At 40.5% G+C, this 16,220-nt stretch overlaps 1 protein-coding gene across 10 annotated transcripts in view; it reads left to right on the top strand.

Moving 5' to 3' along the window:
- Positions 1–16,220, top strand: part of GLIS3 (GLIS family zinc finger 3) — a 621,575-nt gene that overhangs the window by 303,653 nt on the left and 301,702 nt on the right. For 9 of the 10 annotated variants that reach the window (XM_055311375.1, XM_055311377.1, XM_055311373.1 and 6 more), the window contains one exon: positions 11,798–12,005. In XM_055311375.1, coding sequence (XP_055167350.1) covers positions 11,798–12,005 — 208 coding nt within the window. Of the gene's footprint in view, positions 1–3,342; positions 3,451–11,797; positions 12,006–16,220 lie in introns of those variants that run through there. The other variant, XM_055311380.1, reaches the window with a different exon arrangement.

The raw sequence follows: 16,220 nt of genomic DNA, 5'->3' as shown, positions 1-16,220 counted from the left end.
TTTCCATTTTCTTGGTTCTAGAATTCTGAACAAGGAGCAAAATCTCTTTGGAACCTTGAGATGGTTTCACCACAGATAGCTTGGTGTGCTTGATAGAAGAAGACAAAGAAAAGATATACCTCCCTTTTATTATTCTTTTTTTTTTTCCCCAGATATTTCACAAGATGAGTACCTACAAGAATAGGTTTGGCTGACTAGTATTTAACTGCTATGAGAGAGAAGAAAGGCAAGCGGATACTCCTGAAATTTAGCAAAAGTGATTCATTTTCTCACAGATTCCTCAACCTTAAGACATAATTTGATTTCTCAAAGTCTGTGACTTTGAAACATGCATATCTCTAAGTGCTAAGTGATTTTATACACTAGATGGTATAAGTTTATTTGGAGGCAAATTATATGGACTATATTTTGAGAATTTAGAGTTAGAATGATCTTGCTAAGTTTAGTGTCTAAACAGTCATCCTCACTGAAAATATTTTATTTTTATTTTTATTTTTATTTTTTAGAGAGTGTGTGTGCTTGCTCCAGTGGGTGAGGGGCAGAGGGAAAGAGGGAATCTTAAGTAGACTCCCCACTGAGTGCAGAGCCTGATGTGGGGCTTGATCTCATGACCCTGAGCTGCAACCAAGAGTCAGATCCTTAACTGACTGACTGAGCTACCCAGGCGCCCCCTCACTAAAAGTATTTTAGTAAATACTTTTGTAATTCACTTTACCAGTTCATGTACCAGAAATGGTTTTTAAAATTATTGCCTTTAAATAAAAATAAATGAGACTCCAAGACCCCATCTTGCTGATGAGCAGGAAATCTAACCTCAGTCATTTTCGCTTGGGTGCCTAGTCATTACTACCTTGCCAGGGTGAGACAAGACCCCAGGATCTTTGTCCAGAGCAGAACATTCCAAGAGCTTTCCTAGCTCGTGGTCCACAGGTTCTTGCTGAGGTACCTCTTGGCCAAGGCCAGAAGTCTGCTGTTCCATGCATTGCTTGGATACAGGAAACAGCTGGAGCTGGGAGCCCAGACCTAGAGTCTGGCCTTTGTACATTTGTCATGCAGCCATGGACACCCTCCCTATGCATGCCTCCCTCTGCCCCACCCTCTGCCTTCCTTGACTTTGAGCTGAGCACTCTCCCCTTCTCCTGACTTCCCCCTCAGAGGCAATCTTCTCTGTCCCCATAGCTTTTGAGCACCTGGATAATCTCAGTGGATTTAGGATTTTGCACAGGTCTAGGAAAGAGGATGGAATCAAAGAGTATCTACTTTTAGCTCTCTTATAATAACCCATCTGGGACAAAGGAGCACAAATTACAAAGCATAGCTCAACAAATTTTCTTGCCATATACCTGGGCTACTAATGGGCTTTTGGAGCATGGAGTCCAGAATCTATACCCTACAGGCAAAAAGTATCTGGCTGCTGAGGCACCTGAGTGGCTCTGGGGGACTTCTGGGTGTGGGAAGCTGGGTAATGTCTGGTTCTTAGAAGATGGGTGACTGAGTTTTTAATGTAAAAAAGTATAATCTCCATAATCATCTGCCTTTTCTCTGGGTCTGATGCTTCTGGGCATCCCATCTGGACTTGTAAACCCATGTAGCATATGTAACAGAAAATATTTATGGTAGAGTATGTGTCTCTTTGGACAGTTCTGAGGAATTACTGTTTGAGGGCAAACAAAGGTAGTCTAGCACCTTTTGGTGATGCCTGTGTAAGCTTTGCCTTTTAGAACTAAGATGTTATCTCTAATAAGAAGGAGTAAATGGAATTTTTGCCTCTGAACCAGCTCTTATATGCTGAAAAAAAAAAGTTCCATTGGTTTATATTGAGTAGTTTAGACTATACTCTCTTCAGTGTGTGTGTGTGTGTGTGTGTGTGTGTGTGTGTGTGTGTGTGTGTAGGGAGTGTGGAGAGAGGAAGGCAAACTAGCAATATTCCCAGCTATTGAGTAATTCAGAGACAAGGATCTAGCAACAATTGTAGTCACCACTGGTCCATACAGTGAGGAGTCTACCTGTGGGCAGCTTTGCCATTTCCTATCGCATCTTTGCTTTTGGTTGACTTGCGGAGAGAAACATCTTAGGGAAGACATGATCTTGGTTTTTGGAGAATGGTTTGGAATCTAGTAACAGGCCCTGGAATTGGGATTTAGAATTCTTTTTTTTTTTTTAAAGATTTTATTTATTTGTTAATGAGAGAAACAGAGAGAGAGAGAGAGAGAGGCAGAGACACAGGTAGAGGAAGAAGCAGGCTCCATGCCGGGAGCCCGACGTGGGACTTGATCCCAGGTCTCCAGGATCACACCCTGGGCTAAAGGCAGCGCCAAACCGCTGCGCCACCTGGGCTGTCCCTGGGATTTAGAATTCTTAAAGGCCCTTCCACAACCTTATATTTTGTTTTCTTTGTAAGGCCATTTAGGCTTACTCTGCATTTGCTTCTGCCCGGCCTGCCCCAGGGCCTCAGCACCGCACCCTGAGATCATCACAACATTTTCCTCACTTGGCTTCCTGCCTTTAGTCTTTGTTCTATCTCTGTATGTGCTGGAAGTAGGAGGGAGGCTGGTCTTGGATGTCCTGTATAACCTGATAATCCTTTAATATGGGAATCATTAACACTGGGAATACCTACAACTCATAGAGTGCTTCCTGTGTGCTGGATACTATGCTAAGTGTTTTACACACATTGACTTCTTAGTTCTCCAAACAGCCTTATGAAGGTCGGTACAAGTACAGTGCCCATTTCCCAGGTAGGAAGCAGAGGCACAGAGAGTTTAAGGAACTTTCCCAAGGTCACATAGCTGGTGAGTGAAGCCATTCTGGCCCTAGCATTTCCATCCTTGCTCCTTGCTCATGCTGCCCCCACACCACTTTGCCCTCTTTGGGCTGCCTTCTCCCCTCTAGCATCAAAAGGTTCAGATCAAATCCTACTCCTCCCCTTACCCCCTCCTGTATACACAGGTCTTGGTCTTGTTTGGATACTTTGTGTGCTCAGCACCATGGCTACTGAGTTTAAGATCCAGTGTGTTTCCTCATCCATGTGTTGGTTACAACTCTCCAGCTGGTCAGAAGCTCTTTGAGGACTAACCCACCAGCCAGGGGCTCCACTTGCCCTGTACAACACCAAGCCCACAGAAGGTGCTCAATAAATGTGACCTGATCAAGGGAAATGGAGGCAATCTCCTCTCATTAAAGTGTGTGCCCTCCCTTCTCTGCTCCCAGCCTTTCTTATTTATGGAAGTTCTGTCTTTATAGAGTCAGTATAACAGTTTTATCTTGAACTCCTTCATTTTCACAGGTCACTCCCATGGTATAAACCTGTTAAATTAGATCATAAGCAAGCATCATCTCGCCCATCTGTGTACCTGCAGTCCCCCGGGATACATGCTCTCGTTCAGCTTGGAGTGGGGCCACGGGAAACAAATACCTGATCAGGGAGCTCTACGTTCCCCAACTGCGCCGGTACTGCTTGCTACTTCCACCTTTCAGAGTAATGCTTTGCTTATTTAACAAATATATTTCATCTCTTCCCATGGGATTTTTTGAAAATTTGTCCAGGGAAAAGCAGTAAAATGTGCTTACATTTTCTCTTTGGTTTTCTAGGCTAATTGTTGGTGAACTTTATTTAACACTCTTGCTAAACTCAGAGTCTCTATGGAGCAAAGCGGCTTTCGGTTAACTTGGCAAATCATTACAAGGGAGAACAGAAGGGTCAGCATAAGCACTCTGTACTAATTAGTTGATAATTGATGTACCATAGCTGACTGATGGGACTTTAGCATATAAACTTCAGGAATGTTGTTCAATATATCTTTACATCTTTATGAGGTGGTTCGGAGCTGTGTATTAATAACGCCTTATCAGGAGTGCCTGGTGGTAGGGAGATAGATTGAGGCTTCATGTCCAGGAATTTGGGGCACTGAGTGGTACCGAAAGGAATATGATATTTTTTAATCTCTTGGGGTATAAATACGACTCCATTTAATGCAGGGATCAGATGAAATGAGTCATGCTAGTGACTCTGTACTTGGAGGCCGACATTCCTGAATGCTGACTAAGGTTAGCAGAGTGTTGGTGTGAAAGTTATATTCTTTTAGGGTGAACTTGGTAGATACCAGCTGCACTCCAAAGGGCAACGTGGTATGAGAACTACACAACTCGTGGGAATCTCTGTTAATCTGGATTCAGATTTGGCCTACTTACTGGCTGGGACTAAGTAACTCACTTTGGACCAGAGTCATGAAAATAGTCTTTATGTGATCCCCCTGTCCTTTTAAAACTTCATCTCCTGAATCTTTATCTACCAATTATAAAACTCCAATCTTACTCTGACTTGCTCCCATAACCGTTGCCTTCTTAATTCTGTTGTTTACCAAAATGTGACCAGCTTCTGGTTCACGTGCTCCTCCAGCCTTGGTACCTGTGTCCTCCAAATGCTTCCTGGGTGGACCTGGTCTCTGGTAGGACTGTACCACTCACTACCTACAGCACAAGGTCAGCGGGCCAATTGCACCAGCACCATCTGACTTTTTTTTTTGGTTTGAGGTGGAGCCTGTAAATTTGCAGTTTTGAAAAGCTTCCCTGGTAAACAGTTGATATGCAACTAGGTTTGGAGCCATTGATAAATATATATCATCCAGCTGTTTAACCAGAGTCTCCAGGGGTTTAGAGCAGCCGTTTCAGTCTGCCTCTCTTTTCTCCTGGTCAGACAGACAGCCTCCTTCTGCAGGCAGCCCTGACTTCTCTTCTTCTCTCTCCAGTACACGCCATGCCTCCTCCTTTCTGTTTCCATGACTACATACAGTCATCTCCTTCTCGTTCATGTGCTTGTTCTTCCTTCATGTTGTAGCTTATTATTTTCCAAAAACTGTTTCAGTCTTGAGTGAACTTATAGGGAAATTAAAAATTATATATATATACATACACATTCCATATTATTTCCCCCTCTGGGAGTTTCATTTTTTTATTTTTAAATTTTTTTTCCTCTGGGAGTTTTATTATGTGCATTTGTACATTTACTTTTTAAAGATTTATTTTATTTATTTGAGAGAGAGCACATACAAGCCAGGGGAGTAGCAGAGGGAGAGGCAGGCTCCCTGCTGAGCAGGGAGCCCACAGGGCTCCATCCTAGAACCCTGAGATCATGACCTGAGCAGAAGGCAGATGCTTAACCACTTAACTAACTAAGCCACCCAGGTGCCCCCTGCATTTGCATTTTTAAAGGCTCTGGGAGTAAAGGTTCTGTACTATAAAGATATGTTTACCTTTGTTGTGTTAGGGTTTCCCAAAGCTATTTGACTATGGATCTCTCCGTGATCTTGCCTTATGTGTTACCATTGAATACTCTTGGACTTCCTGAAGGACTTTGGGAAATGCCTTTATGGTTAAAATTATTATTAGTCAATGAGTTGCCTGGAGATTTCTCCCTTCTCTGAATTCCTGTTTCTACGATTCAGCTTCATGCTTAATCCTGTACAGCCCGTCTCATTATCTGATTGTTCCTAGGTGAGTATGTCTTGTCTCTACAGACTGTTAGCAACATGAAGGCAGGATACTATATCCAGTATTCCTTACCTCCCATAGGTTTTGTGCAATTTTGAGCATTTGTAACATTTGCTAAGTTGAAATGCTTTACCCCCGAATAGAAAAGCCAGTTATGTCATTCTGATTCTCATTATTTGGTGTTCTTAGCCATTTACCCCTGCCTTAATGTATTTCAGAGTTAACACACTACACACTCACATATAGTCATTAAGTTGCCACTACTGTATCTTAGCAGTGAAACGTTACCAGTTTGACAAAACACTAGATAGCAAGCTGAGTATGTTTAGTATGCAAGAATTTCTTATTTCTAGTTTTAGGGAAGCGTATGAATGAAAGCTGGAGAGAATCTAAGAATAAGGTAGAATGACAATGAGAAAAGAGGGAGGCCTGAAGTCTGGGGCCCATCCAGAGAAGGACAAGTCTACTGTATGCTGAGGAGAAGGTTTTGGAAAGAGAGGTGTCAACCTATAGTCCTTGGTCACTCCAGAGGAAAGAGATGCTATAAACAATATCAGAAAATACCCAAGATAAATTCTTTAATAAAATATAATTAACACTTTCAATATATTAAGTGCTAAGCCCTAAACATATGACATATGTTAGATCTTTTAACCCTCAAAACAACTCAGTGAGGTGTGTACTAGTGTTGATCCCATTTTAGAGAGCAGGACAGTGAGGCACTGAGAGGTTGAGTAATTTGTTTAAGGCCACACGGCCAGTCCATGGTGGACCTGGGGTGCTAACCCATGCTTATAACTACTGTGCTTATTTGCACTTGGTTGTTTTTTTTCTTTTTTTTTTCTGTGCCCTACTGTGTGGTGATTTACTAACCTACCTCAGCATGAGCCTCAAAACTTTTCCTTGAAATGCATGATCCTGGAATGGAAAACAGCTGCTCTACAGGGTGTTCTTAGGATAATTGATAATATTTGAATATAAATGATATGCTACATGCCATTATTATGTCCTTGCTAAATGTTTTGAATTTAACAATTATACTGTGGTTTTACGTATTTAGGAGTGAAGGACAAAAATCTATGATTTATTCTTAAATGGTTCAACAAATTAATAATAAAAGTAAGCTTATGTAGAAAGCTGGATGGATGAAGAGGTAAATACAGTTTATTCATAGACAAAACAGTTTCTTTTACTATTTTTACAACTTTTCTATAGTTTTCAAATGAAAGGCTGGGAAGGAATCCCTGATCTTCAAAGGTAGTAAGGCATATATTACATTGGTAACATATTGTGGTATTGGTAGTATATGGTGGTGTATATTATATTGGCAATATATGGTGGTAAGGTATATATTAATATACACTTATCCTTTTAATCATCTTTAACAACCTGTGAGTTAGGTACTACTACGGTCCCCATTCGAGGTAATACGACATCATGTACATAGACTTAAAAGACCTTGTCCAGTGTCACACAGCTAGTGAGTGGGGAGCCAGGACTCAAATCCTGATGTATATTATTATTTCTCTCTCTACAACACCCTGCATTTGTGTTAGGTTATTAGATCACGTTTGGCCTACAAAGAAAGCCATCTCATATGATCCAAACTAGAAGCAGTGGTCACTTCTTTTGTAATGAAGAGTACTCATCTTTGTACTCCTTCTTGTAGCCAGAATGAGGGCTCCATAGGGGCCAAGACTCTGTCCATCTGTCTCCAGGGACTCCCTGGCTTGTGGTTGGCACTTGGTAAGTGTCACTTAAGTGAATAGTAACAACCAAAGAAACTTTGATTAGTTCTTCCTGACTCCCTCCTATATATATATATATATATATATATATATATATATATATATATATGCCATTTCTGTCCCCCTCCATATCTGTGTCATTTTTAGAGGAACTAGTGGGTAAGCACAAATCTTCTGAGGACTATAGCCTCAGCGCGGGCAATTGCGACATAATCAACTCTTTGACTTCAAAAGAACCCTTTTAACTAACGAAGACATTAATTAAAAACATGCCCCTACTAGGATGACCTCTCAGTTCAGAAACTCAAAAATGCAATACATTTGCACTCCCCACCAGCACACAGTGATCTTGATGTAGTACTCAGAAGGCCATCTACTGGCATCTTTATTTGAGCAGTAAACACATTTTTTAAAAAAAACATCATGCAGCCTCTAAAAATAAGTGGTATTTCAAAACAAAAACCAGCATATAAGTGGTTGGCGCATCTGGTAGACAGAAAAGCTGTATGGTTTGTTTTCAGGGAATGACAAGCCAAGCAACATTCAAACTTGGCCAGTTGAAAACTTTTCTTCTATCTGTGATGACACCTGGTTTTTAAAACGTTGGCTCGAGCCTTAAAGTGGTTAGAGAATGAAATAGCATCATTCACTATCTTGATTTGTGCAAAGAATTATAAGGAACTGTTTTGCCCTTCAAGAAAGAGAGTGGACCAAAAATCAGTGAGAGGTGTGAACAGTAATAGTAAGGGTAGTGACAATAACATCTGACATCCATTGAATACCTACTATGTGCTGGAAGATGTGCAGAGTCCTTTATATGTATAATTGATACTAGATGCACAACAATCTTGGGGGAGGTAGTGTTATTTTTGTTCCCATTTTACAGGTGAGAAGGCATAGGGATGAGGCACACATATACTTTAGTAATTGCCCAAGTCACATGACCAGCATGGGTGCAGGAAGTCAGCCCCAAGGCAGGCTGTCTTCAGAGCCCAGAGCACAGTGTGGTTCCAGCCAGTCTGGTGGTGTTTGTTATGTTTGGCACTATGAAAACAATATTAGAGTTGGATGGTTGTATTGAGTGCCATAGGTCTTGGTCACAGTATCATTTGCTTCCACTTGTGAACCAGATGATACCATTTTCCAGAACATTCTCACCGCTGTGCTACAAACATTACTTGTTTCCCATAAATTTACTGCTCACCCTCATGCTTCAAGGATGCCATTTATGATACCTTTCAGAAGTTGTCATTTCTCTGTGGTTAGATGAGGTTCTTGGTGGCCAGTGAATTTGGGAGTCAGAGGTGGTGTAGCCAAAGTAGCCAAAACGATGGGGATACCAGGAAGGGGGAGATGAATATCTCAGTATTACAGAGTGGGGAGATCATTTGAATGTGTGAATCCAGGGTGGAGAGTTACAAAGGCAGCCTTGACCAGTGACCAGTGTAAAATTCTCACCCAGGAAGATGGCTTTGTAATTATGATCCCCATGGGCTTCATCCTCAGTTCTGACCCAGTTAGCAGTACTATAGAGAAGTGTCAAGGGATTGGCTTAGTTGGAGTTTGTTTTTGAAAACTGGCACTGTTTTAAATAAAAAACCAGGAGGTTTTTTAAGCCAGGAGGTTTCAGTGGAAATAATGTGTGAGTATTAAATATTCATGTACAACTGTCTTTTATTTTCATTCATTCATTAAAATTTGTGTTCATTGAGGCATCATTACATGTAACACTGTATTAGTTTCAGGTGTGCAGCATAGTGATTCACTGTTTATACTCACTGTGAAATGATCACCACAATAAGCCTTATATCCATCGCTACACATAGTTACACACATTATTTTCCTTGTGATGAGGACTTTTAAGATTTACTCACATAACCGCTTTCAAATAGGCAATATAGTATTATTAACTATAGTCACTTTGCTATACATCAATGCCCAAGACTTATTTATCTTATACCTGGGAACCATAGGTTCCCCACTGCCCCTGTCCCTGGGACCACTGATCTTTTCTCTGTATCCACATTAATTCATTCTTAACTTCATTGACAGACTTTGGTGTGTACGTGGTATAGGCCCTGGGCTATGTGCTAAGGAAGCAGAGCTGCCTCAAACAGGATCTTTGTCTTTAAAAGCAGCAAAATATAAAAGAGGAGGAAGTGGCAGGCATGTAAACATGACAGTTCCTTAAAGGTGCTGAGGCAGATGTGCTATGAGAGATGGTGGGAGAACAAAAAGGAGACTTGGTCACATCTGCCCAGCTGGCAACGGGGAAGGGGTAGCAGGAGAGGAGGTGACCTTTGAATTGAGAGCATGAAGACCGAGAGGTGCTCACCAGGTAGACAAATTACTGTAAGGGTGTGCCCAGCAGAGAGGAGAGCATGAACAAGACAAGGGCTAAGTGAAAATTTTCAGCAACTGTATTTGTATTTATTGATTTTTAAGGTGTGCATTTTTCTACATCAGAACCTCTCCAAAATCTCGATACCATGCGCTAGTTACAGTGGTGGCGTGTGTTCTTACCGGCACATAAAATAATACTGTCCCTTACAATATATGGCATCTTAGCTTCGATGGAAGAAAGTGTCAGTATGCTTTGTCATCAAGTGGTAGTTCTTGGTTGTGCTGTTCCAGCTGCTAATATGTATTTGTTTTAAAGGTACATGTTAGAACCTTTTTATTGAGAGAGAACCAGGCATTAAATGACAGATGAATAGATGATATTGAGTTTAACGGGAATATCTGACATCTGATGTTGCTTTTAATAGCAGTGGCTAGTGGTGATGGAACCTGTGGAGGCAATTCAGGTGTCTTAACATATTGGTCCAGGGTACGAACCATCACATTGCCTTTTTCCGAGGTAAAAAAAAAAAAAAAGAAAAAAAAAAAGACTATGAAAGCAAATGGCATGTAGCTTGTTGGAATTCATAAAGATACTAAGTTTATGATCATTGCATAAGAATGTACCCACTACTTTTGATGTCAAAATGGAGACCTGATGGTACTGTTATACAAGCGTTGAAAACGGAGAGACTATCTATGATTGGTCTTTCAAGGCACAAGAAAATACATCAGATAGAAGTGGCAGTGGGGGGGGGGAGAGGGGAAGGTTCTGGTTTATGTGTCTGAAAAAAAAAATCAGGGAGAAATTTCTTTTGGAGCTAATGATCTTGGTAAGTATCCAAGGAAGAAACTAAGCATCTAATACCTAAACTTAAACACATAGGCACCATGAAAATACACTATAATGGAATCCATTTCTGCTCAGTCATTAAATCCCTGTGTGGCCTTGGGCAAGTGAATTACCACTGGGATTTCCCAGAGTGCTGGACTAAACAGCAGGTTCCTGCCAATTAAAAACATTGCAACTCTCTCAGCATTTTTGAGATGTGGTTTCATTGATGAGAGCATGGTGATTGCTCTAAGGTCTGTTTATTCTTCAGCTTTGTGGGCTCTTGGAAGAGAATGTTAAAGATGACAAAGTCATTTTTTGGTTATTGATTTAATTTCTGGAAAAACAAAATAGGAAATTATGTCCCCTGGGGCTAAGGAGAGTTACTGTGATGATTTTCCACTTATTTTGATCCCAAATACATCAATGAGAAGTACGTGGAATTTGATGAGAAAATTTTAGAGTTTAATTTGTTAAAATCTGACATTATCCTTATTTTTGTTTGAAATGGGAACACCAGTGCACACTGAGGCTTGACCAGGTAGTTTGCAAAAAATGTTTGAAAAAAGCACATCCATGTGACAAGAATGTCTAGAATGATTCAACCAGTATTATTATTATTTCTTATAAATGAGTCATGGCTGTGTTTGACTTTCTGTCTTATGTTTTTCACTTCTCCATAATGACACAGATTTTGGGGGGTTTCTTTTTTTTCTTCCTCCTTTGGGTATGTACCACATTTTACTACATTTGAAGATTGTTACTAATGAGATGATAAATCAGTGTTGAATTTGGTTACCATGCTGCTTTTAGGATGAGTATTTTGTTAATGGCTCTTTCATCCTGATTTTCTTTGAATTGGGTATATGTCCAATGACAATGTACTGGGATGAAGAGGAGAAATCAGGACTAGAGGGATACAGCCAGACTATATCCCTTTAAACTTTTTGGAAGGCCAGAATTGGAAGGAAGTAAATGAGGTAAATAAGTGTTCAGCAGTGTCAACTTTCCTTGCTGGCTAATTCAATATATTAGCCATTCTAGAAGAAACTTCTAGATATAAGTAATCCCATCTACTTATCACCTTAACTCTTTAGGTAAGGAGACAATAAAATATGATTCTTAATAGCTAGGTGCTTCTGCATAGAAGGAGCAAAATGTAAGCACATTTTATATGAATGGTGATTATCGAAGTTTTTTTATTGTAGCAATGGCTTTTTCATTGGAAATACAGAAAGCTTTTGGTATCACTAATACTAAAAATGAACAAAAAGGTGATCCAAGGACTATCTTTAAAGAGGAGTCCTAATATAAGTGGGCAAGTGTGTGTATTTACTGATTTCTGATGTAAGGCACATGAAAGCTAACCTGATTCATTTGTTTTTAGGGGCTCTTGGCTTTGGGCCTCAGTGCAAGTCCATTGGAAAAGGCAGCTGCAACAATCTAGTGGTCACCAGCAGTCCCATGATGGTTCAGCGACTGGGACCCAATTCACCTCCAGCAAGCCAGGTCTCTACAGCATGCAACCAGATCAGTCCTAGCTTACAGAGGGCAATGAATGCTGCCAACCTGAATATACCTCCTTCAGATACCAGGTCTCATGTTACTTTTTTTTCCCCCTTCTTATGGTATAATCAACACCCCACAAGTGTTTTCCCTTCCCTGCTGAACACACACACACACACACACACACACACACACACACAACACACACACATACACACACTCAGTCAAGCAACTCTTTCAAATTGAGTTTTGTAGGGGAATGTGTATAAAAACCATGTGTCATAATATCTTAATTGGGAAGAATGGTTTAATACCTGCTGTTTTACCATGTGAGTGTAAGTAATGCCCAGTTTGACTTTGGGGCCTTAGTGACTAAAGCCCAGTGTATAAATGTGGCAGTTCCTGGTGAAGCGGTCCTGTCATGGCTAGAGAATTGAGATGTGCCCTGTACATACATCTCTCTTCCATGCCCAGTTTTCAGTGTATACAATTGTGGTAACCCCAGGATGCCTTCCCATCTATTTGTCTGTTCATCCATCCACCCATCCACTCGAATATTTGTTAAGTACCTACTGTCTTCATAATACTTAATACTTAATAATAATTGAAGTTTAGGGAGATGGTAGAAAATGTAAAGAGAGAGGCCATGAATTTCAAGATTTTATGATATGTCTGGGAAGACACACTTTCATGCACAAATTATGTAACATTTCAACTCAATGTCTAATTAGGTGCTGGAATAAATGGGTCTAATAAATGCTGTATATCATTCCATATGGGAGAGAATTGAATAGGAAAGGGAAATCACCCTTTCAGGCAAATTTTTGTACCTCTCAAGGTTGATATTATAGAGGACATAAAACCAAAATACCATGCAATGTGTAAGGTCTGTTTCCATGTTTGAAATGAATTATTTCGTCTTCTGTAAGTAGTCTTCTTGGAGAAGCACAACCCAGAGTTTTTACCTCTAAGTTCTGGCTCTGCTGTAGCTGTGATTTCGCAAAGGAATTGGCCCTCTGTTTCCTCTTCTCAGAGGATGGAAGCTGTGGAGGTGTCTCACAGGTGTGGGGTCCCATTTCTTCTCCCATCCTCCCTCCTCTTGCTCGTGTCTCCTTTGCCCTCTTGTACTCTGCAGTGTCCTCCTAGCCACTACTTGATACTCAGAAATCAGAGTTCCTGGGTCCTTTTTTTTTTTTATGCCAGTTTTTTAGTGAGATGGAAACTTGTTTTTCACCTGAGAATTTTGTGATGGGAAGCTGCTGCTGTCATTTCCCATTGATGATTATGCCTTGAGGGACTCCTCAGACTTGCTGAGTGTTGCGTGTAAAATTAACTGTACTCAGGGGGTAGATGTCATTGGGAAGCCTTCAGCTTCCTGTCTGTGGCAAGTCCAGCCAATGCCTTGAAGGCAGAGAGTTGTAATTAATGTAGAAAGTGACGGGAGGCAGGGTGCGGGCTGCTCCAGCCGTGTACCTTATGCAGCCCCTTTCATGGGCCGGCTGGAGAAGGGTCATTATCTCAGTGTTTTCTGGCATATTTGATTCCTTTGCATAATTTTATATCCTTAAAGGACAGCATCTTAAAGATGCATTGACATGTGTTTTTGACAATGTATTCTGTGAGTCCTTCGATGGAAATAATTCTTTGGCAGGATGAGCAAAGAAGCAAGAGTTGGGAGGTGGGGTGGCTTGGTAAAGTACGGAAATTACTTTCAGTGATCTGGGAAGGTTGCATTTATTTGTGATCCTCAAATTGATTTGTGTGTTCCATCAGATGAATGGAAGGAAAGGAGGCAACATTTCAACCTGAGGGCATTTTTCTGTCTAAGGGTAAAGAGGAGATGGAGAGACAATCAACTTTGTGTGTTGTCCATTGGAGATATGCTAGGGAAAGTGGTGAGGAGAGGGTATGCACTGTTCACATGGAGTGATGGCTGTTGTATAGAAAGCTGTAAAATTTATTATTTTTTCTTGATTATTTATGTAATTATTATTCATTGTAGAAAGTATGGAAAAGCACAAAATAGTGAATGATAGTCATCCTGAACCCTACCACCCGCAGGCAACCATGGGAGCAATTCTTTTTTTTTTTTTTTAAGATTTTATTTATTTATTCATAGAGACAGAGAGAGAGAGGTAGAGACACAGGCAGAGGGAGAAGCAGTTTCCATGCAAAGAGCCTGACGTGGGACTCGATCCCGGGTCTCCAGGATCACGCCCTGGGTTGCAGGTGGCGCTAAACTGCTGCGCCACCGGGGCTACCCAGAGCAATTCTGATACATATCCTTCTCATTAGATGCAAACACATTCAAAATAAACACAGGTTTTCCTTTCCACCACGTTGATCTATAATTACCTACATAATGTTATAATCACCATTTTTTAAGTTAATAGAAACACTTTCTTCTGTAGTAAAAATCATCTTTAGTATCATATAATGGCTTTTTTCTGCCCAAGATTCCATTTTACTAAAAAAAAAAAAAAAACTATAATTTTTTATCAGTCTGTTACTGGGCATTCATTTGGTTCCCTTTGTTTCAATATTGTAAGTAATGCTTTGTTGGATCAATTCTGTGAATCTTCTGTTGTATATGTCTGGCTATTAGAATAAATCTGGTTATTAGAATAAATTCTTAGAAGTAAAATTTGCTGAGTTAAAGGAGATATGCAATTTTGAGGCTTTTGCTATGTATTTGCAAATTGCACTGTAGCAAAGGTCTACCCATTGATACACTCACCAGTAGTATGACAGTTCCTGTTTTTCTACTAAATTCCAGATATTATTATTTTGATACCTTTTGCCAGTTTAATGTACAAATTGTTATTTTATCTTAATTTGAATTTTCTTAATTATTGATAATATTTTATTTATTCATAGAGACACACACAGAGAGAGAGAGAGAGAGAGAGAGAGAGAGAGAGAGGCAGAGACACAGGCAGAGGGAGAAGCAGGGCCCATGTAGGAAGCCTGACGTGGGACTTGATCCGGGGTCTCCAGGATCACACCCCAGGCTGCAGGCGGCGCTAAACTGTTGCGCCACTGGGGCTGCCCATGTATTTCTTCTTTTGACTTCCTTTAACTGTTTGTCTTCTGGAGTGCTCATTTTGGAAAAAGCACTGCTTCTTCATAGGATTCTGTTTAATCCAGTGATGTACTATGTACCCTAATGCTTCATGTTTGCCTTTATTAACTTCCCAACCATTTCTGACTAGCCCCACTTAATGATAAATGCAAACTACACCTTACCTTCTTGGAGATCCAGAAGCCATTCTTAACTTAGGCATTGCCAAAACTCGGTGTAATACAGAAATCATTGTATATATTTACCCTAAAATGACAAGTACTCATATGATAACCTCATACAGTGGCTTCATGTACCAATGCAGCAACAGAAGGGATTGGACACTACTGGCATGGGTTTTATATATGTTAAGCTTTCCATGATTCTATTTTATGATTGAATATTCATAAACCATCTGCAGGTAATACCTCTGTTGTATAGATGATGGACCCAAGACACACGAAGTCTAAATGCTTTGCCTAGTGTCACTTAGCTTGTCAGTTACAAAGTGCAACCATCAAACTAATAATGTCATTCTGGATCTCAAAAGACACTACATTTTTCTTTCCTAAACGAGACATTCATGGAGGTGATTTCTGGTGGTGGAATTTCTTAGGGTCTCCTTTTGGGTTGGAGTATGTCCAAAAAGCTCAGGGGAGAGCTGAGAATAGACTCTGGACTCTCTGTAAGTTCTAATGTTTTACAAAGCCATACTATCTTCAGATGCAGTGCTAATTCTGGGGGATTTGCCCATGCACACAGACAAGACCTTACAGATGGACCAGGACTAGTCGTTTCTGTGGCATAGATAATATATATTCTCTTAAGGATCAGTTTGAGGAATTCTATGTGATCTGTCAGTTAGTATTTCTTTTGAACTTGGCACTGAACCAAGCAATTCTGCTTGGTCATCATGCCCCTTATGGCGCCATGACAATCAATGAGCTCCTGCCTCACCAGCCACCTTAACCTGTTTCACTGATCGTGTCAGAGTTTTTATTGGTTGCATTTTGTTTGAGCTATTTCTCTTTCCTTTCCTATAACTCCAAATTAAACAGTCACTAGAAATAACATCCTTGGGAGCAGATGAACACAGGGAAATGGAGGTTGTCATGTCTGCTCTTTCCCAGAGGCCTGGTGTGTGCAGCAGCAGGGGCTGTAGGAGAAAGTCCTTGGGAACTTTCCGCAGTCACTCAGCAGATTGTCGCAGAAAATGTGGGTTCTAACCACAGCTTGTGTGACT

The sequence above is a fragment of the Nyctereutes procyonoides genome, unplaced genomic scaffold (assembly GCF_905146905.1).
Source record: "Nyctereutes procyonoides isolate TBG_1078 unplaced genomic scaffold, NYPRO_anot_genome, whole genome shotgun sequence".
In the NCBI taxonomy this organism is placed as follows: domain Eukaryota; kingdom Metazoa; phylum Chordata; class Mammalia; order Carnivora; family Canidae; genus Nyctereutes; species Nyctereutes procyonoides.
This window is presented reverse-complemented; position numbering and strand designations above follow the sequence as displayed.